The sequence below is a fragment of the Anomaloglossus baeobatrachus genome, chromosome 7, assembly GCF_048569485.1.
Source record: "Anomaloglossus baeobatrachus isolate aAnoBae1 chromosome 7, aAnoBae1.hap1, whole genome shotgun sequence".
NCBI lineage: Eukaryota > Metazoa > Chordata > Amphibia > Anura > Aromobatidae > Anomaloglossus > Anomaloglossus baeobatrachus.
The window spans coordinates 235,587,479-235,613,901 of NC_134359.1; the positions used below are offsets into that span (position 1 = coordinate 235,587,479).

Sequence of the window (26,423 nt, forward strand, 5' to 3'; positions counted from 1 at the left end):
ATCTGAGTATGGGGATTTTGTTGGAATAGAGCATACGCACACACCCGCGGCCCTACCACCGGTCGCTTCATGTGGCGTAGTCGGCAGGATGTGTGACCAACAAAATCATCCCCCGGTAGTAACTTATAACCGGACAGCTCCCCCGCCGTCTATTGTCAATCAGGTGAGAAAGTTTGACGGACGGAACTATCCTGTAACTGAATGGACTGAACAACTTAAGATAGTGGGGGAAATGTATAACACTGATCCTAACACCTTAGCAGAAATGGCCATGCTAACATTAGAGGGGGAAGCGTGGACGACAGTCAGGCTGGAGACGGTTAGGGGCCAGCGTACGTTGGATGACTTGGTGCGGGTGCTGGAGAACACCTATGGGCCGACCACATATGCGGGAACGTTGCGCTATATGTTCTTCCGGCGTACTCAACTCGAGTCGGAGGACATTCCTCAATATGCCAATGCCCTTCAAGTGCTGCTAGAACAAGCCTGTAGAAAAGAAGAACAGATAGCTAGTACGGGTGCCCGTGACCTGGTGTTGAGAGATCAGTTCGTGACCGGATTGAGAGACCCGTACCTTAACCGCTCATTGCAAGATCTACTCCGGATAAATCCGGCCTTTACGTTCGCTGAGGTCAAACAAGAAGCTATAGAACGTTCAAGGGGACCTGTCGTGGAGACACAGACATATACCGCGGCTTGCAGGTCCATATCTGGTATCGGGACTCCGAACAGCGACACGGAAGAACTGAAGCAGATGGTGACAGAGTTGCAGAAACAGGTGTTACAGCTCACCCTAGACCAACAGGCGGGCCGGCAAGCGAGACAACAACCCAGCCGGCCGATGGGAAGATGCTGGACATGCGGCGATCCCCGCCATAGAGCCAACCGTTGCCCCCAGAACTTTCAAGTTCATCCACGGTCCGATCTACCAGAACCAGCAAGTCATGTCCCACAACAGCGGCCGCCTTTAAACTAGACGCCCCTGCCAAAGAGGCTCACTCAGCAGGGGACGCCAAAGAGAGGGGTTTAGGAAAACAGAGCCAGCCACGGAACAAACTTGCATCAAATAGCCCCTACCCCAACGGGCATGTATACCGAGCGCAGGGTGAAGACAGTCACAACATTCGCACTGTGCACCGAAATATGTTGCGTCCCTGCCGATCCCAGCCTGACTCCCCTACCACAGTACCCGGAGGGGGTGACGCTGCCAACACGACTGACGTCACGGACGTTTCCCAGCATAGTGATCACGTCGATTCTGAGACCGGTGACCCACCTACACAACCCAGTTCTTCCTCCGGAGTGCTGACTGAAGTGGGGCATAAAGACAGTGACAGGGAAGGGAACAACCGACCCTTGAGACGCACTGACCGCACCACTGCTGGGATCCCGCCCGGGCGGTCTTACAGGGACCAGTATGTATGGCCCACTTCTCAACCAACCCCTGTGACATCTGCAGTCATCGCTGCCTGGGAACCGACGGTAGTTGACAGGGACTGCCAACCTTTAAGTGGGGGGGTATGTAATGGGATCAACAATTCAGACTGCATCATTAATGTAGAAATGGATTTGAATATTGCTTCAGCACTTGCCCACAAGGGTCAGACTGTGCAACCACAAACACAGAGGTGGGAAATCCCCTACTGCAGCTTGTGTGTTTGAACCAGGAAGAAAAAGTGCGGGAAGATTATTCAGCTCCGGAGCTCAGCCAGAGGAGAGCTGCGTGTGGTCTTCCTGAACAGAGGGCTCTTTTGCCACCGGAGTCTTGGAGGAATCACCCTGTGGAAGTGGTTTCTGCCATTCCCGGTCTGCAGGACTTTGTTTGCACCAAGGATCTAACCGGACTGCAGAGCATCGCACCCTGAGTGCAAGTGCAGGGGCTGTGATCTCCCTTCTTCTGTTCGGTGTGCCCCGGGACTAAAAGACTGACTAGAATCCGTTACCAGCGGGATAAGATCAAAGGAAAAGACCGAGGAGCTGCATCCCTTCAGCGCTGCACCGGGACCCATCATCGTGAGACCCCAGGCCTGCGACGTGGGAGCGGCATCTTCTTCCGGGATAGACTGGTACGTGATTGTAGGGAAAGTTAGGGAAAGTTGCCGCCATTTCTTTGTTGTTTTTTTTCCCTTTCCTCTTGCTGCGTACCCGGAAGGAGTGAAGATCCGGGGACTCCACCATACACATGTGCGCAGATAGTTCGGTTGACTGTGTTATAAATATGCTTCCTAGTAAAGAAATGTTACTACCGGTAAAATCTGAGTATGGGGATTTTGTTGGAATACAGCATACACACACACCCGCGGCCCTACCACCGGTCGCTTCACCTTCACTGACTCCACGTGGATGAACAGTCTGGTCACAGGTAGGGAATCTTCTCTTAGGATTGTCGTGACACCACTCTCGGTATTGCGGTCAGGGTGACCGCCACTGCAGATTAAGGGGTGCCTGGGGCTGATGGTGGGTGCAGTCGGATGTAGTGGCCTCCCGAGAGTGAGGCAAGCCCCAGGGCCCTGTGTAAGTGTGTGGCACCACAAGTCGCAGAATGACTCACACACACAAGCAGAACGTCTTTCAGGGGTTTTACTCACATTAGGTGGCATGGTGAGTAACCCGGGAGTAGCTGGGATGAACCAGGCTGGAATCAGGTGTCCTTCCGGCTGACTGATGAGGGTGACTACCAACTCGCCTTCCTCAGCCCTTTGTGTTTTTGTGGTGACCCCGACTTGAAGTCCCTACGGGGGTCACCCAGGGAAATTGCTGCTGCCTGTTCTCCCCTCGTTTCGGCCCGTTTGCTTGTAGCCTGGACCACGTCACTCCAGATGCTTGCCTCCTGTGAACTATGGGCTCTCTCTTTGCTACGTGGCTGCGGACTCTGTTGTGTTGTCTTGGAGGTCTGAAGTGTCCCCTCAGGCAGGTTTGGCAGAAGAAAGCTGAATCTATCTCTGCACTGGGACCTGTTACCCTTGCGGGCCTGGTACCTCCCTGGCAGTCCCCTTACTCTGCCTCCCCTTTGCTCCCTTTAGCCTTGGGTGGATTTCGGGTGGCACTACCAGGTGACCGATCTCCCCCGTCGGTAGTCACTGCGCGTACGCTGTCAGCTTGTGACAGACTCCAGGGTCTGCTGCATGCGACTGCTCTCCCTGAGCTGCACTCACTAACTGGCTCACTACTTCCTCTCCCCACTGTGCCTGCTTACGCCACCTAGCAACCAGGCTCTCCACCACACTCCTTGAGTGGACATGGAGGCCACGCCCCCTCCTGGAATCTCTCAGGAGTCCTCCCAAAGGTAGATGTGTGAGACCTGATTACTACGCGCCTGTGTAGTCACACCTCGGTCAGCCTTCTGCATTACCTGTATTGCACTGCCCCCAGCATGGGTGCAGTACTCAGTGGTGCCTGACCAGGTCAGGGGCGCCACACTATTATGACTTTTTCTGTATTAAAGAGATTGTCTACTACTTTTACATTAATGGCCAATGTGCCGCCCCCGCGACAGCTGACGGGCTGCTCAGATCCGGATCCGCAGTGGCTCGAGGGGTCTCCGGACCCGAGGCGGGGTCACGCGGCTACTCAAATAAAAAGGGGGTATTTACAGGGGTAAAAAATAAAGTTTGTGATGCCACCCACTGGTCGTGGTAAGGTGGGATACCACCGCTGCTGTATTGGGGGAGCGCTCGGGAGTCATGGGATGGCAGCTTGTGATCTTAAACCCTCCGTGGGCAGGGGGATGGTACCCCGGGGCTCGGTGGCGACTGGATGGGGACCCGACAGGATAAAAGGGGCACAGCGTACTCACACAGTCCAAGAATTCTGACACCGACAGATGGTAAACCAAAGTTCTGAATGTCCTGCAGTTGTTGTTGGATCTCACTGGGGTCGTGCCCTTTTGGTGTTGCTGGTTGGTCTGAAGCCTTGTCCCTTGGCACTGTGTTTGCTCTTTGTGGATCCCTTTTGCCTGAAACTACTCGGGTCCCGCTCACCCGTGTGGCTAACGAAGTGAGCTTGCTCTCAGGGTTCGCACTTGGGATTTTCTGGATGGTTTTGGGAAGTCCTATCCCCCTTGTTGCGCTAGTACCCCGATTTTGGAGCGGGTGGCGAACGGCTCGTGAAGACTCCGTCCTCGTCGGGTAAATTACCGGGCTGCGTGAAGCTACTTCCCAGCCTAGGTTCCGCGTACCCCTTCGTGCCCTGGCCCATGCCCGGTTGTAGCACAAGGCCACCGAACTGCCTTGCGTGGCAGTACCGTGCCCCTTGCCACTACCCCCTGCGACCGGGGTTCCAGCTCCTTCCAGGCCAGGTAAACATCTGGCACCTGGGATGGGTACAGGAGCTTAACTCCGCAGTGTGACCTCTCACTGTCACTGCTGCACTTAAACTGACTACTGACTGACACTTCTGGCCCTCCTTCTACCATCCCTCCATCCGGGCGGCCCTATTCCCCTCAGGCTGCCCAATGGGTGTCTGATGGGTGTGGTGCAGAGTGTTCCTCAGGATTTGTGTATACCTGTTCTTAGCAACACCAAATGGACAGGACCCGTAACCAAGGAGGGGCAGGTACCATGCAGAAGGGCAGATTGCATAGCACCTTTGTGATGACCTGATTGGCTGTGACGCCCTGGCCTATCTTTAGGATAAGTCATCAATGTTTGATCAGCCAGGGTCTGACACCCAGCACCACCACTGATCAGCTGTTCTCAGTCCCGGCAGCAGGCAGTCGGAAATGCTCAATTTCTGAGCTACTCTGTCTTCTGATAGCGGCCGTGGGCGGGTACTGGACATCTGCCTCCCATTCAGATCAAAAGGGGACGGATGTGCAGTACCCGGCCACGGCCACTATCAGAAAACGTAGCAGCTCTGGAACTGAGCATTTCCACCTGCCTGCTGCCGCCGGGACCGGGAACAGCTGATAAGTGGGGGTGTGAAGTGTCGGACCCTGGCCGATCAGACATTGATGACCTATCCTAAGGATAAGCCATCAATGTAAAATTAGTGGACAATCTCTTTTAAGGTTTGTGACCAATTGGTATGTTAAAGCTTTATTTCCTGAGTTACATACCTTATCACTGGTGTCAATAATGAATCAAGATCAAGGTTCACATCCAAAGGATAGGAGCAGGCAAAACTTCGTTCTGTAGAATATTCTCTTATAATTAACTGTTCGGTTTCCATCTCCATTTGCACATAAAGAGTATTTTTGTATGTTGCATGTGTGTCATTGATCTAGGAAAAAATGTCAAAGAAATAATTAGTTACTAGTTAGCACCAATCTGGAACAGTTGGCATGGACATTTTCTTATGGGTATCTTGTGTTTTTTTTTTTTATTACCAGCACTTAAAGGGGTTGTCCGACATAACAAAAATGTTTGAGTTTAAGCTAATCTGTGCTGTATTGTCATATTAATCACCCCTACATTGTTATTTTTTGTTTTCTAACTTTTGTTCCTCTTGAATTATGTCTTTATTCTCTGCAGCTCCTTGTTTACATTCAGCACAAGCAAACTGACCACTTCCTGTGCTGAACCTCCCAGTCACAGCTGGCACCGCCCGGCCTCAGTGTCCAGCCCCTCCCCAGTATCCAGCCTCGCCCTCTGCCCGCCCCCTGCACACACATTCCCTGTCAGTATATTCTGCCCCAGCACCTGACCTATTATCACTACAGCATTGCAAATAACAGCCCCACATCGGGCTCTGCACCACGTACACACACACACACACACACGGCTGTGCACCGCATACACACACATCAGGCTGTGCACCGCATTCACACACATCAGGCTGTGCACCGCATACACACACACCAGGCTGTGCACCGCATTCACACACATCAGGCTGTGCACCGCATACACACACACCAGGCTGTGCACCGCATTCACACACATCAGGCTGTGCACCGCATACACACACACCAGGCTGTGCACCGCATACACACATCAGGCTGTGCACCGCATACACACACATCAGGCTGTGCACCGCCTACACACACATCAGGCTGTGCACCGCATACACACACACACACACCAGGCTGTACACCGCATACACACACATCAGGCTGTGCACCGCATACACACACATCAGGCTGTGCACCGCATACACACATCAGGCTGTGCACCGCATACACACACATCAGGCTGTGCACCGCATACACACATCAGGCTGTGCAGCGCATACACACACATCAGGCTGTTCACCGCATACACACACATCAGGCTGTGCACCGCATACACACACATCAGGCTGTGCACCGCATACACACACACCAGGCTGTGCACCGCATATACACACACCAGGCTGTGCACCGCATACACACACATCAGGCTGTGCACCGCATACACACACACCAGGCTGTGCACCGCATATACACACACCAGGCTGTGCACCGCATACACACACATCAGGCTGTGCATCGCATACACACACATCAGGCTGTGCACCGCATACACACATCAGGCTGTGCACCGCATACACACACATCGGGCTCTGCAGCGCATACACACACATCAGGCTGTGCACCGCATACACACACATCAGGCTGTGCACCGCATACACACACATCAGGCTGTGCACCGCATACACACACACCAGGCTGTGCACCGCATACACACACATCAGGCTGTGCACCGCATACACACACATCAGGCTCTGCAGCGCATACACACACACCAGGCTGTGCACCGCATACACACACACCAGGCTGTGCACCGCATACACACACATCAGGCTGTTCACCGCATACACACACATCAGGCTGTGCACCGCATACACACACATCAGGCTGTGCACCGCATACACACACACCAGGCTGTGCACCGCATACACACACACCAGGCTGTGCACCGCATATACACACACCAGGCTGTGCACCGCATACACACACATCAGGCTGTGCACCGCATACACACACATCAGGCTGTGCACCGCATACACACACATCAGGCTGTGCACCGCATACACACACATCAGGCTGTGCACCGCATACACACACACCAGGCTGTGCACCGCATACACACACACCAGGCTGTGCACCGCATACACACACATCAGGCTGTGCACCGCATACACACACACCAGGCTGTGCACCGCATACACACACACCAGGCTGTGCACCGCATACACACACACCGGGCTGTGCACCGCATACACACACACCAGGCTGTGCACCGCATATACACACACACACACCGGGCTGTGCACCGCATACACACACACACACATCAGGTTGTGCACCGCATATACACACACACACACACACACCGGGCTGTGCACCGCATACACACACACACACATCAGGCTGTGCACCGCATACACACACACACACACACCGGGCTGTGCACCGCATACACACACACATCGGGCTGTGCACCGACCCCCCCCATAGGGAGTACATATTCACCCGTCCTCGGTCCCCGCCGCTCCTGCACGTTCGCGCGCTGTCTGTGCTCTGGCCATATCAGCACAGTAGTCATGTCACCGCTGTGCTGAAGAGAGCACAGACAGCCGGGCAGTGATGAGAAGCAGCGCTCCTTCTCATCAGCGCTTTCAAATATATCGGCATCTGTGATGCCGGTATAATTGAATGTGCGATCCTGAGCAGGGGGTCTGGTGCTGGCGGTGACACCACGGCAGCTGCCGCCAGGCCCCTCCCCCAGGTGACGGACCCCACAGCAGTGCAGGGGGAGGTTGTGGGCAGAGTACGGGGTGCGAGGGAATGTGTGGGAGGGTGCAGGGAAGGGGGGCAGGGAGTCCACGCACTGTACCCGCCCAGCAGGGAGGCGACATGCTGTTTCCAGATTTGCATGTCAACATGGCCCTGCCCATGTTGACATGTAATGACCGGAAGCAGCAAAATCACGGCAGGAGCGGTCACATGACCACTCTGAGCCGGGGGGAGAGGGGCCGACAGCAGGGCAGGTAAGTGCTCACTATCTACTTACCTGCCCCAATGTAGCCCAATAGGGTAATAATGAAAAAAACTCAAAATAAGCCGGATAACCCCTTTAAGTATATTTTTACAAGTTTTGCTTCAAATTGAGTTACAGGCAATATGTTAGTTGGCAACTAATGAAACCTTTATTTTATTGAGGAAATTAAGAATAACAATTGTCTCTCAAACATCTCTAAAGGGTGCTTTACACACAGAGATAAATCTTTGGCAGATCTGTGGTTGCAGTGAAATCATGGACATATTGTTCCATTTGTACACAGCCACAAACCTGGCACTGATTGTCCACAATTTTACTGCAACCACAGATCTGCCAAAGATTTATCTTTGTGTGTAAAGTGGCCTTAAGGTTTGATTCACACAACCATATAACAAAAATACAATATATCCAGCTCACCAGTCTCTGTGTCTGGATTCCACCTGGGTTGGTGCACAGTATCCGTGGTTGATGTCCACAGCTGTTACAATCATTGGTAAGGAGGAGGGGAGGAAAACATATCCAGCACCATGTCTTTAAAAATAACTACAAATTTATTAATTCCAAGTAAAAAAAATGTTCTTATATGGACTAAAACAATCTCTCCATATGCCTTATAGCACCTTACATGTTTCAGAGAAGAACTCCTTAATCATAGGCAAATCTCTGAAACATGTAATCTCTGAAACTTGCCCATATCAGAATTTTTTTTTTTACTTGGAATTAATAAATTTGAAGGGTTTTTTTTTAAAGACATGGTGCTGGATATGTTTCCCTCCCCTCCTCCTTCCCAATGATTGACACAACCATATAGGGGCCATATTTTTTTGTCCAAATTAGGGCCATAATTTCCAAACTTAAGGTGGATCTCACATCAAGGGGTGGAATGATAGCGGTCTTAGGGGTCGCAACCGGGTCCGGGGGTGGACAGCCCACCAAACTCAAGCGCCTACATTAACTGGATGTGCATCCAAGGGTGCACATCCAGCTGATGCATTGCAGGACAGAGACCCGTTGGGTCCCAGTACAGCAAATTGAGGCAGTGTAGGGTTACGGGAGGCAGCAGCCAGCACGGGGACTAACACGTGTGCCCACTGCTTAAGAGAATGCATATTCATTGCTCCCTCCGTCCATATTCACATCTACTTCTTTGCACTGAAGCTTTTGGGCGTGAGGATCAGTGAATAATCGTCTATTTAACAGTGGCACATGTGATCACCCAGCTGCCGGTTTCCTGCAACGGCTGAGTAATCATGCGTGCTGCAATTGAAGAAAATTAATATTCACTGCTCACCATGCCCATAATCCCAAGCATGGGGAGCAATGAATATGCTTGTAGCTGATGCAAGTGTAAGTGGACCCGCATTGCAGTTACATCATACGCTGCGCTGCTTACATGCTGTGGTCAGTTGTCAGCATTAAAAGACATTGGGGGAGTGGAGGGAAGGTGAATATAATCTTTAATTTCTTTACTGTGTGTGGCAGCATGGGGCCACATAATACCAGGATGGGGCCACTTAACCACTTAATACCAGGATGGGGCCACTTAATACCAGGATGGGGCCACTTAATACCAGGAAGGGGGCACATAAGACCAGGATTGGGCCTCTTAATACCAGGATGGAGCCATATATACTCGAATGGTGGACAAAAATACAAGCATGGCTCTTTCCCTCATCACCCAGCTTTCATATGCTCTGCTATACATCTTTCCCTCAGCATCCAGCTTTCCCATACTTTGGTATCATGAATAAGCTGGTTGCTGAGGCGAAGTTGTATAGCAAAACATGGGAAAACTGGGTGCTGAGGGAAATATGTATAGCAGAGCATGGGAAAGCTGGGTGATGAGGGAAAGATGTATAGCAGAGGATGGGAAAGTTGGCTGCTGAGGGAAAGATGTATAGCAGAATATGAGAAAGCCGGGTGGTGAGAGAAAGATTTATATAGCACGGCATGGCAAAGCCGGTTGCTGAGGAAAAGATATATAGAACAGGATGCAAAGCTGGGTGCTGAGGGAAAGATGTATAGTACAGCAATGCAAACCTGGGTGTTGAGGGACAGATTGATATCAAGACATAGGAAAGCTGTGGGGAGGCCCAAGTCCACATTTTGCACCATGGACCATCGAACTCTAGTTATGCCACTGCTCACAACCCAAATTAACAGCATTATAGGCATATATGATCCTTTTAGTTCTGGTCACCAGACCAATGGGCACCATAAATCAGACAGGAAAATACAGCTGCTGTATGGTTGTGCCAAGAAAAAAAAGTTGCAATGATGTGTCCAAATGTCAAGCAATTTCCTTTATCTAAAAGGGCTTTGGAAATTGAAAAGGGATTACCCGATTATACAACTATTTTGTTTCAAATAGCTCAGCTTGCATCAAAAAAAGTCAAAAGAAAGAATACCCCCTGCAATGCCCATTGTGACCCTTTCTCGGTCACACTGGTCTGTGATTCCTAGGCCCATCTCGACACACTAGAAATAGCGGCTTTCCTGATTAGTTACAGCCAGTGATTGGCTGAGCGGGAATGATCAGCGAATCTGAGGCCAGAAAAAGAAGCGCTGACCAGCGTGGACTGTGTAAACGTCACAGTGGGAATTGCAGAGGATAACCGAGGATGAGCATATATTTCTTTTCTCTTTTTTTCTCAAATACAAGGATTTAATATTGCTTGCACACAAAACTGCAACAAGATTCATGGTCTTGATCTGGTACCTCTTACAGATCTACCATCGGTCGCATCTCAATGAATATACTGCACTTACATATAACTTATTCCCACATAGGCCACCTTGGAGGGGAGTTGTAGCGCTAAAGAGTCCATTGTTACCAGCTTCCTTTACAGCAATGCAGCTACTATTGGAGAGATGAACGCTTTTAATGTTAAAATGTTTCAGTTGACACGTCCGGAAGGAAGCTTTCATTTCGTTTCTGTTGCATTTTAGTGTAAGCTCCAAATCTTCTACATGTATATCTGAAATAGGATGTGGAGATTTTATCACACCAGGCTTTTAATATGATAAATTATAACAATCATTTTATAAAAATTTGTATACATTTCAGGCACTGTATAGGGTCCTGACTAGAGATGAGCGAACCGGTCGCGGTTCGGCTCGAGGTCGGTTCGCCGAACGGAGGTCCCGTTCGAGTTTGGTTTGTCGAACGTTCGACGAACCGAACTCGAACCGCATAGGAAACAATGGCAGGCAATCACAAACACATAAAAACACCTAGAAAACACCCTCAAAGGTGTCCAAAAGGTGATAAACAACTCACAACACAACACAAACACATGGGAAAGTGACAACGACATATACTCATGCGAAAACAAAAGAGCGTAACGAGGAAAAAGAGGACGAGACACAGATATAGGCATGGCACGCCTTCTAAAATCATGTAAAACACCGCAAGGTAACTCCAAGTGGAGTCTCCCTTTTTTCCAAAAATTGGGCCACACAGACACCCACCCCTTCAGTGGCAGCACTTGTGCCCCAGTTGTACACTTCACAGCTAGATTTGCATCAAGCACATTCAAAAATACGCCATTCTTAACCGTCCCCAGGATGACACCGGGGTAGGAAGCAAAGTCTTTGCTAAACCATGACTTGTTCATCTTGGCTCCTTTTAAAAAACACAGCAATCAAGGGTTACTCCAAGCGGAGTCTCCCTTTTTTTTCCAAAAATTGTGCCCCACACACACCCACCCATTCAGTGGCAGCACTTGTGCCCTAGTTGTACACTTCACAGCTAGATTTGCATCAAGCACATTCAAAAATACGCCATTCTTAACCGTCCCCAGGATGACACCGGGGTAGGTAGCAAAGTCTTTCCTGATCCCAGCTCTGTTCATCTTGGATCATTTTTAAAAAACACAGCAAGCAAGGGTTACTCCAAGCGGAGTCTCCCTTTTTTCAAAAAAATTGGGCCACACAGACACCCCATCAGTGGCAGCACTTGTGCCCTAGTTGCAAACAGGATGTTTTGATTTGCATCAAGCACATTCAAAAATATGCCATAATTAACTGTCCCCAGGATGACACCGGGGTAGGTAGCAAAGTCTTTCCTGATCCCAGCTCTGTTCATCTTGGATCATTTTTAAAAAACACAGCAAGCAAGGGTTACTCCAAGCGGAGTCTCCCTTTTTTCCAAAAATTGTGCCCCACACACACCCACCCATTCAATGGCAGCACTTGTGCCCTAGTTGTACACTTCACAGCTAGATTTTCATCAAGCACATTCAAAAATACGCCATAATTAACCGTCCCCAGGATGACCCCGGGGTAGGTAGCAAAGTCTTTCCTGATCCCAGCTCTGTTCATCTTGGATCATTTTTAAAAAACACAGCAAGCAAGGGTTACTCCAAGCGGAGTCTCCCTTTTTTCAAAAAATTGGGCCACACAGACACCCCATCAGTGGCAGCACTTGTGCCCTAGTTGCAAACAGGATGTTTTGATTTGCATCAAGCACATTCCAAATCCACAAGCATTTACTCTCCCCAGGATGACACAGGGGTAGTAAATTCCTTGTGGATCCATGACTTGTTCATTTTAATGAACGTTAGTCTGTCCACATTGTCACTGGACAGACGCGTGCGCTTACCTGTCAGCACTAGAGTTGAGCGCGGTTCGTGGTTCGTGGTTCTCCAGTTCGCGGCTCGAGTGATTTTTGGGCTGTTCGAGATCGAACTAGAACTCGAGCTTTTTGCTAAAAGCTCGATAGTTCTAGATACGTTCGAGAACGGTTCTAGCAGCAAAAAGCAGGGCTTTTTACAGCTACAGTGAGCAGGAGCCATCGCTGGCAGCCTGCCACAAGCTGGTAACCAAGATAAACATCGGGTATCCAAGCAAAGCGCTTTGGTTAGTAACCCGATGTTTATCTTAGTTACGTGCAGGAAGCCCACACTTTCCCGCTCAGCTCGCTCCACCCCCTCCTGCCCGCGGCATGTACACATACATACACATACACAAACACACACACACACACACACACACACACATCCACCCCCCCCCCCCGCCCGCCCGCCCGCCCGCTCGCTCGCTCGCTCGCTCGGCTTACCTGCGGTGATGAAGTCCCGCCATCCCGACCTCAGCGCTGTCACTGTCCTCCATGGCCGCCGCTTGTCACATCACCTCTCGCTTCCGACCCGAGACTGACACTGGCGGTGACGTCACGGACCTCTCGCGATACTTGATGTGAAGGCGCCGGTCATTGACCTCAGTGACAGGGGCTGTCAGTGTGCTGGAGATCAGCGCAGGTAATGTACCTCACTGACAGCAGCACTTGTCATGCCCTGCAGTGACCTGGGCTGACCCATTGATGTTAGCTCAGGTCACTGCACTGCTCTCCCAGCCAATGGGGAACATCCTGCTCTTCATTGACTGGGACAGTGTGGATCGTCATGGCAACCCCTTGGATTACACCAGACCTGGATTTGTTTTTCAATCTAATAAATTGGTTAAAGAGGGAATGTTTTGGGGAGTGTTTTTTCAAATAAAAATGTGTTTGTCGTGTATTTTTTTTTATTACTGACTGGGTTGGTGATGTCGGGTATCTGATAGACGCCTGACCTCACCAACCCCAGGGCTTGATGCCAGGTGACATTACACATCTGGTATTAACCCCAAATATTACCCCGTTTGCCACCGCACCAGGGCGCGGGATGAGCTGGGGCGAAGCACCAGGATTGGCGCATCTAATGGATGCGCCACTTCTGGGGCGGCTGCGGCCTGCTATTTTTAGGCTGGGGAGATTCCAATAACCATGGACCTCCCTAGTCTGAGAATATCAGGCCCCAGCTGTCTGCTTTACCTTGGCTGGTGATCCAATTTTGGGGGACCCCTACGTGGTTTTTTTTTTTAATTATTTATTTAATTTAAAATAACAGCGTGGGGTGCCCTCAGTTTTGGATTACCAGCCAAGGTGAGGTTGCCAGCTGTGGTCTGCAGGCTGCAGCCGTCTGCTTTACCCTAGCTGGCTACAAAACTAGGGGGAACCCTATGTCATTTTTTTTTTCATTTTTTTGGCTAAATACAAAGCTAAGCACCCCTTAGTGCCACATGAAAGGTACCAAAGGGTGTTCCACTTTTTCTCCATTTTTTTCTCCACTTTCTCTCCACTTTTTCTCCACTTTTTCTCCATTTTTTTCTCCACTTATTCTCCACTTTTTCTCCTCTTATTCTCCACTTTTTCTCCACTTTTTCTCCACTTTTTCTCCTCTTATTCTCCACTTTTTCTCCACTTTTTCTCCACTTTTTCTCCATTTTTTTCTCCACTTTCTCCACTTTTTCTCCACTTTTTCTCCACGTTTTCTCCACGTTTTCTCCACTTTTTTCTCCACTTTTTCTCCTCTTATGCTCCACTTTTTCTCCACTTTTTCTCCACTTTTTCTCCTCTTAATCTCCACTTTTTCTCCACTTTTTCTCCATTTTTTCTCCACTTTTACTCCACTTTTTCTCCACTTTTTTCTCCACTTTTTCTCCACTTTTTCTCCTCTTATGCTCCACTTTTTCTCCACTTTTTCTCCACTTTTTCTCCACGTTTTCTCCACTTTTTTCTCCACTTTTTCTCCTCTTATGCTCCACTTTTTCTCCACTTTTTCTCCACTTTTTCTCCTCTTAATCTCCACTTTTTCTCCACTTTTTCTCCACTTTTTCTCCACTTTTTCTCCACTTTTTTCTCCACTTTTTCTCCACTTTTTCTCCTCTTATGCTCCACTTTTTCTCCACTTTTTCTCCACTTTTTCTCCACTTTTTCTCCTCTTATGCTCCACTTTTTCTCCACTTTTTCTCCACTTTTTCTCCTCTTATGCTCCACTTTTTCTCCACTTTTTCTCCACTTTTTTCTCCACTTTTTCTCCTCTTATGCTCCACTTTTTCTCCACTTTTTCTCCACTTTTTCTCCTCTTATGCTCCACTTTTTCTCCACTTTTTCTCCACTTTTTCTCCATTTTTTTCTCCACTTATTCTCCACTTTTTCTCCTCTTATTCTCCACTTTTTCTCCACTTTTTCTCCACTTTTTCTCCTCTTATTCTCCACTTTTTCTCCACTTTTTCTCCACTTTATCTCCATTTTTTTCTCCACTTTCTCCACTTTTTCTCCACTTTTTTCTCCACTTTTTCTCCTCTTATGCTCCACTTTTTCTCCTCTTAATCTCCACTTTTTCTCCACTTTTTCTCCACTTTTTCTCCACTTTTTTCTCCACTTTTTCTCCTCTTATGCTCCACTTTTTCTCCACTTTTTCTCCACTTTTTCTCCACTTTTTCTCCTCTTAATCTCCACTTTTTCTCCTCTTATGCTCCACTTTTTCTCCACTTTTTCTCCACTTTTTCTCCTCTTATGCTCCACTTTTTCTCCACTTTTTCTCCTCTTAATCTCCACTTTTTCTCCTCTTATGCTCCACTTTTTCTCCACTTTTTCTCCACTTTTTCTCCTCTTATGCTCCACTTTTTCTCCACTTTTTCTCCACTTTTTCTCCTCTTATGCTCCACTTTTTCTCCACTTTTTCTCCACTTTTTTCTCCACTTTTTCTCCTCTTATGCTCCACTTTTTCTCCACTTTTTCTCCACTTATGCTCCACTTTTTCTCCACTTTTTCTCCACTTTTTTCTCCACTTTTTCTCCTCTTAATCTCCACTTTTTCTCCACTTTTTCTCCTCTTATGCTCCACTTTTTCTCCACTTTTTCTCCACTTTTTCTCCACTTTTTCTCCTCTTAATCTCCACTTTTTCTCCTCTTATGCTCCACTTTTTCTCCACTTTTTCTCCACTTTTTCTCCTCTTATGCTCCACTTTTTCTCCACTTTTTCTCCTCTTAATCTCCACTTTTTCTCCTCTTATGCTCCACTTTTTCTCCACTTTTTCTCCACTTTTTCTCCTCTTATGCTCCACTTTTTCTCCACTTTTTCTCCACTTTTTCTCCTCTTATGCTCCACTTTTTCTCCACTTTTTCTCCACTTTTTTCTCCACTTTTTCTCCTCTTATGCTCCACTTTTTCTCCACTTATGCTCCACTTTTTCTCCACTTTTTCTCCACTTTTTTCTCCACTTTTTCTCCTCTTAATCTCCACTTTTTCTCCACTTTTTCTCCACTTTTTCTCCACTTTTTCTCCACTTTTTCTCCACTTTTTTCTCCACTTTTTCTCCACTTTTTCTCCTCTTATGTTCCACTTATTCTCCACTTTTTCTCCACTTTTTCTCTACTTTTTCTATGGTCGGTCTACCCATTAGCTCTGCCATGCATAGTGTAGCTCTACACCTACTGCACATGTTACTTTATGATTGACATCTCTTTCGTACCAGAGCTGTCTAAGTCTACTCTGACCCCATATTTGTCATTACTATATTGTCCTTGTACTGTATTATGACATTTGTATCATGTGTTTCATTTCTTGCTGTGTTGCAATTTTTTTGCTGCATCCCAATTGTACCTCTACATTGTTCGAGTTTATGTTATTGTTCTCTCACTCTTATGTGATACTGATTATTGTCATTTTTCATGATTACATGCAGATAAGTCCAATCTGACGAAGGCTCAGGCCGAAACGTCATTTGTAACTTGTTTTGGACAAAAACATATATGCTTATGAAAAAAAAATTTTCTTAATACGGACCAATAAAGAGTGATTTTGCATTACTATCCGTTGTGACTTACTGACTTAGTCTGGGAGATATAGAGTGCCGAGGTTACTCACTAATTTTATCTATTATTACCTCTGAGCACCTATATACCAGTGAGCAGAGCTTCCTCTACAGTAGTTCTCCTGATTAGGCATGCCCTTACCTCATGAGCAGGGCATTGCAGCTTTGGTAGCAACCATTACGACATGGACTCTGCTGCTGTGGACCCGGGGAGAGTGAGTGCAGATTCATTGCACCCACACTCCTCACATGAAGGGTCCGCACTCCTAGAAAATGGGGGATACGTTCCCTGAGTGTCTCCCCCCCCATATTCTAGACGGTCCAGAGTCGTCGTGGGACCCCTTTATTTTTTTTCTTACAATAAATTGGTGAAAGAGGAAATGTTTTGGGGACTGTTTTTTCAAATAAATTTCTTTTGTCGATTTTTTGTTTTTGTTAGTACTGACAGTTTATGATGTTGGGTATCTAATAGACGCCATGACATCACAAACTGCTGGGCTTGATCTCAGGTGACTTTACAGCTAGTATCAACCCGATTTATTACCCCGTTTGCCACTGCACCAGGGCACGGGATGAGCTGGGGTGAAGCGCCAGGATTGGCGCATCTAGTGGATGCGCCACGTCTGGGGTGCCTGCGGCCTGCTATTTTTAGGCTGTGAAGGCCCAATAACTATGGACCTTCCCACCCTGAGAATACCAGACCACAGCTGTCCGCTTTACCTTGGCTGGTGATCCAATTTGGGGGGTCCCCTACTTTTATTGTGTAATTATTAATATTTATAAAATAATTATAAAAAAGAGCCTGAGGGGACCTCCACATTGGATCCCCAACCACGGTAAAGCTGCCAGCTGTGGTTTTCAGGCTACAGCCGTCTGCTTTACCCTAGCTGGCTATCAAAAATGGGGGGACCCAACGTAATTTTTTTTTTTTAACTATTTTTTAAATAGAAAAAATTAATGGGCTTCCCTGTATTTTGATTGCCAACCAAGGTAACGGCAGGCAGATGGGGGTGGCAACCCATAGCTGTCTGCTTTATCTGCGCTGAGAATCAAAAATACCGCGGAGCGCTACGTCATTTTTTTAAAGATTTATTTTTACAGCACTGTGATGTCCAGCAATCAAAATACAGGGAAGCCCATTTTATTTTTAGTTATTTAAATAAATAATTAAACAAAATATATGTTAGCTCCCACTGCATTTTTTTGTATTGCTAGCTAAGGGTAATCCAAGCAGCTACTGGCTGCTAACCCCCACTGCTTGGTGTTACCTTCACTGGCAATGGAAAATCCAGGGAAGCATTTTTTTTTTTTTTTGCCAAAAAGCTACAAAAAAAGGACGTGAGCTTCGCCATATTTTTGTATGCTAGCCAGGTATAGCAGGCAGGTGCTGGAAGAGTTGGATACAGCGCCAGAAGATGGCGCTTCTATGAAAATGCCATTTTCTGAGGCGGCTGCAGACTGCAAATCGCAGCAGTGGGGCCCAGAAAGCTCAGGCCAACCTGTGCTGCGGATTCCAATCCCCAGCTGCCTAGTTGTACCTGGCTGGACACAAAAATGGGGCAAAGCCTACGTCATTTGTTTTCTAATTATTTCATGAAATTCATGAAATAATAAAAAAAGGGCTTCCCTTTATTTTTGGTTCCCAGCCGGGTACAAATAGGCAACTGGGGGTTGGGGGCAGCCGTACCTGCCTGCTGTACCTGGCTAGCATACAAAAATATGGCGAAGCCACATAATTTTTTCAGGGGGCAAAAAACTTCTGCATACAGTCCTGGATGGAGTATGCTGAGCCTTGTAGTTCTGCAGCTGCTGTCTGTCTGTATGGAGAAGAGCAGACAGCAGCTGCAGAACTACAAGGCTCAGCATACTCCATCCAGGACTGCATGCAGAAGTTTTTTGCCCACCAAAAAAATGACGTGGGCTTCGCCATATTTTTGTATGCTAGCCAGGTACAGCTGGCAGCCACGGGCTGCCTCCAACCCCCAGTTGCCTATTTGTACCCGGCTGGGAACCAAAAATATAGGGAAGCCCGTTTTTTTTTAATTATTTCACTTATTTCATGAAATAATTAAAAAACAAATGACGTGGGCTTCGCCCTATTTTTGTGTCCAGCCGGGTACAACTAGGCAGCTGGGGATTGGAATCCGCAGCACAGGTTAGCCCGAGGTTTGTGGGCGCCTCTGCTGCGGATTTCAGTCCGCAGCCGTCCCAGAAAATGGCGCTCTCATAGAAGCGCCATCATCTGGCGCTGTATCCAACTCTTCCAACAGCCCTGGAGCCGGGTGGCTTGTTGGGTAATCATGAGTTAATACTGGCTTTGTTTTACCAGCCAGTATTAAGCCAGAGATTCTTAATGTCAGGCACGTTTGACCCGGCCATTAAGAATCTCCAATAAAGGGTTAAAAAAAGACACCACACAGAGAAAAAATACTTTAATAGAAATAAATACACAGACACATTAGAGACTCCATCTTTATTACCCCTGTCAGCCCTCCACGATCCTGCTCTTCTGTCTTCTTTCTTTCTAGTGTAGTAGTAGTGACGATTGTAGTGAGGGGCATCACTTGGGGCTGGGGAACCTCCATCCTCACTACAATGCTCACTACAATCGGGAAGCAGCGTGCAGCCTTCACTCCGTGAGTGATCAGTGCTGGCTGTCAGCGGTAACAGCGGTAACGCTGACAGACGCGTTACCATAGCAACGGTGCTCCCGGAGCCGCGGTTAGCGGTGACGTCACCGCTAACTGCGTTGCTATGGCAACGGTGATCTCCGTTAATGACCGGCTGTGTCAGCCGGTCCCTAACGGAACGGGGAGTCGACCGTGTGCTAGAGCATGTCGCCGGTACACGGCGATACACATATGTGCACCGTGTACCGGAGAGATGCACTCGCAGGTCCTACATGACGTGTCATAGTCATGTGACCAGTCTGTAGCCAATGAGATAATAGCCACGTGACTGGTCACATGGCTATTTTGACGTCACGATAGGTCCTGCTTCTCTGCTGGCAGTGCAGGTCACCGGGAGGATTCAGCGATCATCGGATGGAATAGCGGCAGGAGACAGAGTGCAGAAGGGATCGCGAGGACCGGTAAGTGTTATGGCAATGTTTATTAACTGTTTGTGTACATTTATAATGCATTTTTATGTGTTTGTGATTGCCTCCCATTATAGCCTATTGGTTCTAGTTCGGTTCGTCGAACGTTCGACGAGCCGAACTCGAGCCAGACCCCCCGTTCGGCGAACCGCCTCGAGCCGAACCGGGACCGGTTCGCTCATCTCTAGTCAGCACACCCCCATCAGCACTGAAGACATGTTCAGAGACAACGCTGGCAGCTGGACACGACAAAATCTCCAAGGCGTAAGTGGAGAGCTCTGGCCATTTTTCAAGATTTGAAGCCCAAAATGAGCAAGGCTCCATTTGCAAAGTCATGGCATCGATGTTCATTTGGAGATACTCCTGTATCATCCTCTCCAGCCGTTGACTATGTGTCAGACTTGTTGTCTCTGGTGGCCTTGCAAAGGACGGTCTAAAAAAATTATGAAAAGATTCCATAAAATTGCTGTTATCAGCACCAGATACGGTGCTACTGGTATGGGTAGACTGTTGAAGATGACGAGACCGTCCCATGTTTGTCAAGTTACAACTGGGAGATTCACTCCCTGCACCTGCACGGTTGTTTGGTGGAAAAGCCGAGCAAAGATCGAGTAACAGCTTCTGCTGATACTCCTGCATACGTGCATCCCTTTCTATGGCTGGAATTATGTCACAAAATTTGGACTTGTACCGGGGATCTAATAGTGTGGCAAGCCAGTAGTCATCATCACTTCTAATTTTGACAATACGAGGGTCATGTTGGAGGTAGTGCAGCAAGAAGGCGCTCATGTGTCTTGCGCAGCCATGCGGACCAAGTCCACGCTGTGTTTATGGCATAGAGGTGCTAACCGTTCTTTCTTCCTCTGACATCTCCCCCCAACCTCTTTTAACTGAAATTTGACCAAGGTCTCCCTCATCCGCTGAGTCTTCCATGTCCATGGACAGTTCGTCCTCCATTTCTTCATGTTCTCCTGCACCTTCCTCAATATTTGGCCTGCTACCATGTGCCCTTGTTGATCCCTGTCCCCCATGGTCCCATGCCTGCCGCGTTGGTGATGATGAACGTCTGGACCTTGGAGATGTTGTTATGTCTTGCGCATATGAATCCTCCTGTAGTTCCTCCCCTTCCTGTTGTCCCACCCCCTGACTCCGAATAGTGTTTAGCGTGTGCTCCAGCATGTAAATGACTGGAATTGTCATGCTGATAATGGCATTGTCAGCGCTAAACATATTCGTCGCCATGTCGAAACTGTGCAGAAGGGTGCATAGGTCCTTGATCTGAGACCACTCCATCAGGGTGATCTGCCCCACCTCTGCATCTCGTTGGCCCAGGCTATACGTCATGACGTATTGCACCAGGGCTCGACGGTGCTGTCACAGTCGCTGTAACATGTGAAGAGTCGAATTCCAGCGTGTCGGCACATCGCATTTCAGGCGATGAACCGGCAGGCCGAAAGACTTCTGGAGCGATGCAAGTCGCTCAGCTGCGCTGCTTGAACGGCGGAAGTGAGCAGACAGTTTTCGTGCCCTGGTCAGAAGGCCATGTAGGCCGGGATAGTGAGTTAAAAATTGCTGGACAACAAGGTTCAACACGTGAGCCATCCAAGGTATGTACCTTGCCCAGGCGAAGGGCCGCACCCAGGTTTGCAGCATTTGCGCACACGGCCTTACCAGGCTGCAGGTTGAGTGGAGACAACCATTTATTAAACTCGGACCGCAGAGCTGACCACAACTCCTCAGCTGTGTGACTCTTATTCCCAAGACATGTCAAGCTAAAGACCGCCTGATGACGTTGCGCTCTGCTGCCAGCATAGTAATGAGGGGTGCGTGATTCCTTCTGCGCAGTGAGAGCGCTGGTGGCCTGACCAGGCAGGCTTGGGGCGGAGGTGGAGGACACAGATGAGGTGGAGGAGGCAGAAGCAGTGGCGGAACTTGGACAGACAGAGGATTGACACACAAGTCGTGGGGACGGCAAGACTTGTGCAGCAGACCCTTCACCATCTATCACCATAGTTACCCAGTGCCCAGTCAGCGACATGTAACGTCCCTGTCCATGCTTACTGGTCCAAGTATCGGTGGTAAAATGCACCCGTTCACACACAGAGTTTCTTAAGGAAGCGGTGATGTTGTGTGCGACATGCTGGTGTAGCGCGGGCACAGCTTTCTTAGAGAAGTAGTGGCGACTGGGCATCTGGTACTGGGGCACAGCGACAGACATAAGGTCTCTAAAATCCTGTGTGTCCACCAGGCGGAAAGGCAGCATTTCGGTAGCCAAGAGCTTACAGAGGGATAAAGTCAACCTCTTAGCTTTGTCATGGGTCGCAGGAAATGGCCTTTTATTTGTCCACATCTGAGGGACAGAGATCTGGCTGCTGTGTGTAGACGGTGTTGAGTAGGGTGTCCCTGGAAAAATGCAGGTTTGTGAGGAAAGTGCAGTCGGAGACATGATGTTGCCTTCATCCAACGTTGGTGCTATCGATGTCTGAGAGAGCTGTACACACGCACTTGTTTCCCCTTCCAAACCAACTGACGACCTACCAAGCAAACTGCCTGTTGCGGTTACAGTGGTGGAAGTTGTGCGTGGAAAGCCAGATGTGACAGCTGTCCCCACAGTCCTAGAAGATGAAGAGCGCGCGGATGCACTGGAAGAGGCAGGCCCTGGATGGTTCGCTCCGCTAGGCCGCATTGCAGCACTGTGAGCTTCCCACTGGGACCTATGATATTTATTCATGTGACGATTCATGGAAGAAGTTGTCAAACTGCTGAGGTTTTGACCTCTACTAACAGAATCACGACAAATTTTACACATCACATAATTTGGGCGATCTTTTTCTATGTCAGAAAAGGACCAGGCTAGGCAAGGCTTAGAGGGCATGCGACCTGCTGAGCCCCCCCGACTAGTGCTCAGAGGCAGAGTAGTGGCTGATGATGCAGTTGTAGACGTGCTACCAGTGCTCCGACTCTGTCCAGGAAGGCGCAAGGTAACTTCGTCGTCGGTTGCATCCTCCTCCACCGCCTCTGTTGACCTCCTCGAGTGCCTGACTGTGGGTTGACAGTAGGTGGGATCTAGAACTTCCTCACCAATTGTTGTGTTTGCACTCCCCTCACCCTCAGACCGAGCCTCTTCTTGCCCTGACCGAATATTTAAGTTGTCATCCCAATCTGGTATCTGCGTCTCATCGTCATCAGTATGTTCCTCATGGTCTATAACCACAGGTGTTACAGTTTGTGACAAAGGGTCAACATTATGCTCAGAAACTTGGTCCTCACGGCCTGAATCAGAGTCACAAAGGTTCTGGGCATCACTGCAGACCATTTCCTGGTTTGTACTCACTGTAGCTTGGGAGCAGACCTCTGATTCCCAGGCTATAGTGTGACTGAACAGCTCTGCAGACTCAGCCATCTCACTTCCACCATACTGTGCAGGGCTGATGGAGACTTCAGAGCTGGGAGAAAGCAAGTTTGATTGGGATGACAACTCAGAGGGCTGGTGTTTTTTGGATGCGGTAGTTGAGGTGGCTGAGAGGGCACTTGTTGGACCACTTGAGATCCATTCAAGCATTTTCCTTTTTTGGCCATCATCTACCTTTGTTCCTGTTGTTCGTGTCCGTAAAAAAGGGAGCACATCGTATTGTCCACGGTAAGTAGTAGACATCTTACTTTTGCTGGTAGATGGTCTATCTTCAGCAGATGTTAATGGAGCTTTGCCACCTTCCCCACGGACAAACCCTTTTTTTCCTTTTCCAACATGCCTCTTCCCCTTTCCACCAGCATCTGTCATTTTGCCACTCATGTTGATTGCGACAAGATTGTGCACTTAAAATGTGGTAGTAAAAATTGAGAGGTGGTGTAGATTGCAGCGGTGGTCTAGCTTTATTAACAGCAGAATAATAAAGAATAATTATCCCTGACAATGCAACTACGGCCCTTAAACTGGCAGCATAAATTGCTAGTATAATGGCTTAGTAACAATGAGTTTGAGTGTGCAATGCAGGCAGACGTGCTGCAAATATCTTTGCACTAGTAGGACTATACAGAAGTCCAATAGCCACGTTTAGGATGCCACTAAGTTCACTCAGTGTTTGCTAGTATAATGGCTTAGTAACAATGAGTTTGAGTGTGCAATGCAGGCAGACGTGCTGCAAATATCTTTGCACTAGTGGGACTATACAGAAGTCCAATAGCCACGTTTAGGATGCCACTAAGTTCACTCAGTGTTTGCTAGTATAATGGCTTAGTAACAATGAGTTTGAGTGTGCAATGCGGGCAGACGTGCTGCAAATATCTTTGCACTAGTGGGACTATACAGAAGTCCAACAGCCACGTTTAGGATGCCACTAAGTTCACTCAGTGTTTGCTAGTATAATGGCTTAGTAACAATGAGTTGGAGTGTGCAATGCAGGCAGACGTGCTGCAAATATCTTTGCACTAGTGGGACTATACAGAAGTCCAATAGCCACGTTTAGGATGCCACTAAGTTCACTCAGTGTTTGCTAGTATAATGGCTTAGTAACAATGAGTTTGAGTGTGCAATGCAGGCAGACGTGCTGCAAATATCTTTGCACTAGTGGGACTATACAGAAGTCCAATAGCCACGTTTAGGATGCCACTAAGTTCACTCAGTCTTTGCTAGTATAATGGCTTAGTAACAATGAGTTTGAGTGTGCAATGCGGGCAGACGTGCTGCAAATATCTTTGCACTAGTGGGACTATACAGAAGTCCAATAGCCACGTTTAGGATGCCACTAAGTTCACTCAGTGTTTGCTAGTATAATGGCTTAGTAACAATGAGTTTGAGTGTGCAATGCGGGCAGACGTGCTGCAAATATCTTTGCACTAGTGGGACTATACAGAAGTCCAACAGCCACGTTTAGGATGCCACTAAGTTCACTCAGTGTTTGCTAGTATAATGGCTTAGTAACAATGAGTTGGAGTGTGCAATGCAGGCAGACGTGCTGCAAATATCTTTGCACTAGTGGGACTATACAGAAGTCCAATAGCCACGTTTAGGATGCCACTAAGTTCACTCAGTCTTTGCTAGTATAATGGCTTAGTAACAATGAGTTTGAGTGTGCAATGCGGGCAGACGTGCTGCAAATATCTTTGCACTAGTGGGACTATACAGAAGTCCAATAGCCACGTTTAGGATGCCACTAAGTTCACTCAGTGTTTGCTAGTATAATGGCTTAGTAACAATGAGTTTGAGTGTGCAATGGAGGCAGACGTGTTGCAAATATCTTTGCACTAGTGGGACTATACAGAAGTCCAACAGCCACGTTTAGGATGCCACTAGGTTCACTCAGTGTTTGCTAGTATAATGTCTTAGTAACAATGAGTTTGAGTGTGCAAAGGGCAGGAGGGTACAGTGGCAGGGTTGTGGGTCTCTGGGTAGAGGAAAGGAAGCCTGCCTTTCTATCCCTCCTAATGGGGAAATGCAGCGAGGAAATCCCTGACCTTAGCTACACAGACGCTGTCATCTTGTGTAGCTGTTAAACTCTATTTTAAACTCTGTCACCTATGGCTCTGACCCTGCCGGTATGAGCCCTTAAAAGGACTGATAGAAAGTGCTATCCCTATGCTGTCCAGCGCTGTGTATGGAGCGTATACAGCAGTATCGGCGATAGGAGCTGCGCCAGTGATGTCTGACACCAAGGATGCAGAAGGCAGATAATGGCGTGCTGGAGGAAAATGTCCGGTTTTATAATGCAGGGACATGTGACATGTACATCCTATCACACATGCCATTGCTTCTCTGGCTAAAAGTCCACTTAGCTGTGTGTGTGTCTGGGATTGGCTGACATGCTGGCCCGCCCCACTACACGCGCGCGCTTAGGGAAGGAAGACAAGGAAAAAAAAAAAAATGGCGATCGCCATTATACATACAGCAGTGATCTGAATGCGCTGTTCCCGCACACTATACACTGAAATGTCATAATAGTGTGAGTCACAGAGTGACTTACACTATTACAGCGGAAAGCCAGCTAGGAATTAGCTGTTTTTGTTGCTGCTAGAACCGTTCTCGAACGTATCTAGAACTATCGGGCTTTAGCAAAAAAGCTCGAGTTCTAGTTCGATCTAGAACAGCCCCAAAATCACTCGAGCCGCGAACTGGAGAACCTCGAACAATGAACCGCGCTCAACTCTAGTCCTGACTGAGACCCCCACCAGTCGGTCAAAACACAGCTCTGAAGTCATAGTTCCTTTACGAGCCGCATGCACAGATCTGCATACAGCCTCAATAGTAAATTTATTGGTCCATACATTGCTCTGTGACCACGAATTTACAGACCATAGATTTACTATTGAGCCACTAAACTGCTGTGTGAACGCAGCTTGTGTGAGAGCTATGCACTTCAGAGGGTTCTCAGGAAAGGGACAACTATCAATCAACAACACTGTGAAGCACGTATGACAACTGAAAACTTTTACAAAATAAGAGATGCACATTAAGGTAGGTATAGCGCAGAGGTCTCAAACACGCGGGCTGTGGGCCGCATGCGGCCCCTCAGGCTGCTTCGTGCGCCCCCCAGGCCGGTGTCCCTGTTAACTATCGTGGCCGGTGCAGGGGCTGCAGCCACTTTCTGCACTTTTAGATGAATGTTTTGCCGGCGCTGCGCTCTCAGAGTCAAGAGCTCTGCGGAAAAACAATCATCACATAAATCACAGACAGTGGCTGCGGCCCCTGCACCGGCCGCGATAGTCACCAGGGGCACGGGCCTGCAGACAGCAAGAAGCAGAGATGAGGCAGCCAAGGGAACGCAGGACTGGT

General features: G+C 48.4%; 1 protein-coding gene across 1 annotated transcript in view; it reads right to left on the bottom strand.

The window, feature by feature from the left end:
- The window catches only part of LOC142246106 (uromodulin-like), a 71,027-nt gene that overhangs the window by 9,435 nt on the left and 35,169 nt on the right, over nucleotides 1–26,423 (bottom strand). Inside the window, exons 11-12 of the mRNA XM_075319119.1 lie at nucleotides 10,689–10,897; nucleotides 5,057–5,220 (exon numbers count right to left, since the gene is read on the bottom strand). Coding sequence (XP_075175234.1) covers nucleotides 5,057–5,220; nucleotides 10,689–10,897 — 373 coding nt within the window. The remainder of the gene's footprint in view (nucleotides 1–5,056; nucleotides 5,221–10,688; nucleotides 10,898–26,423) is intronic.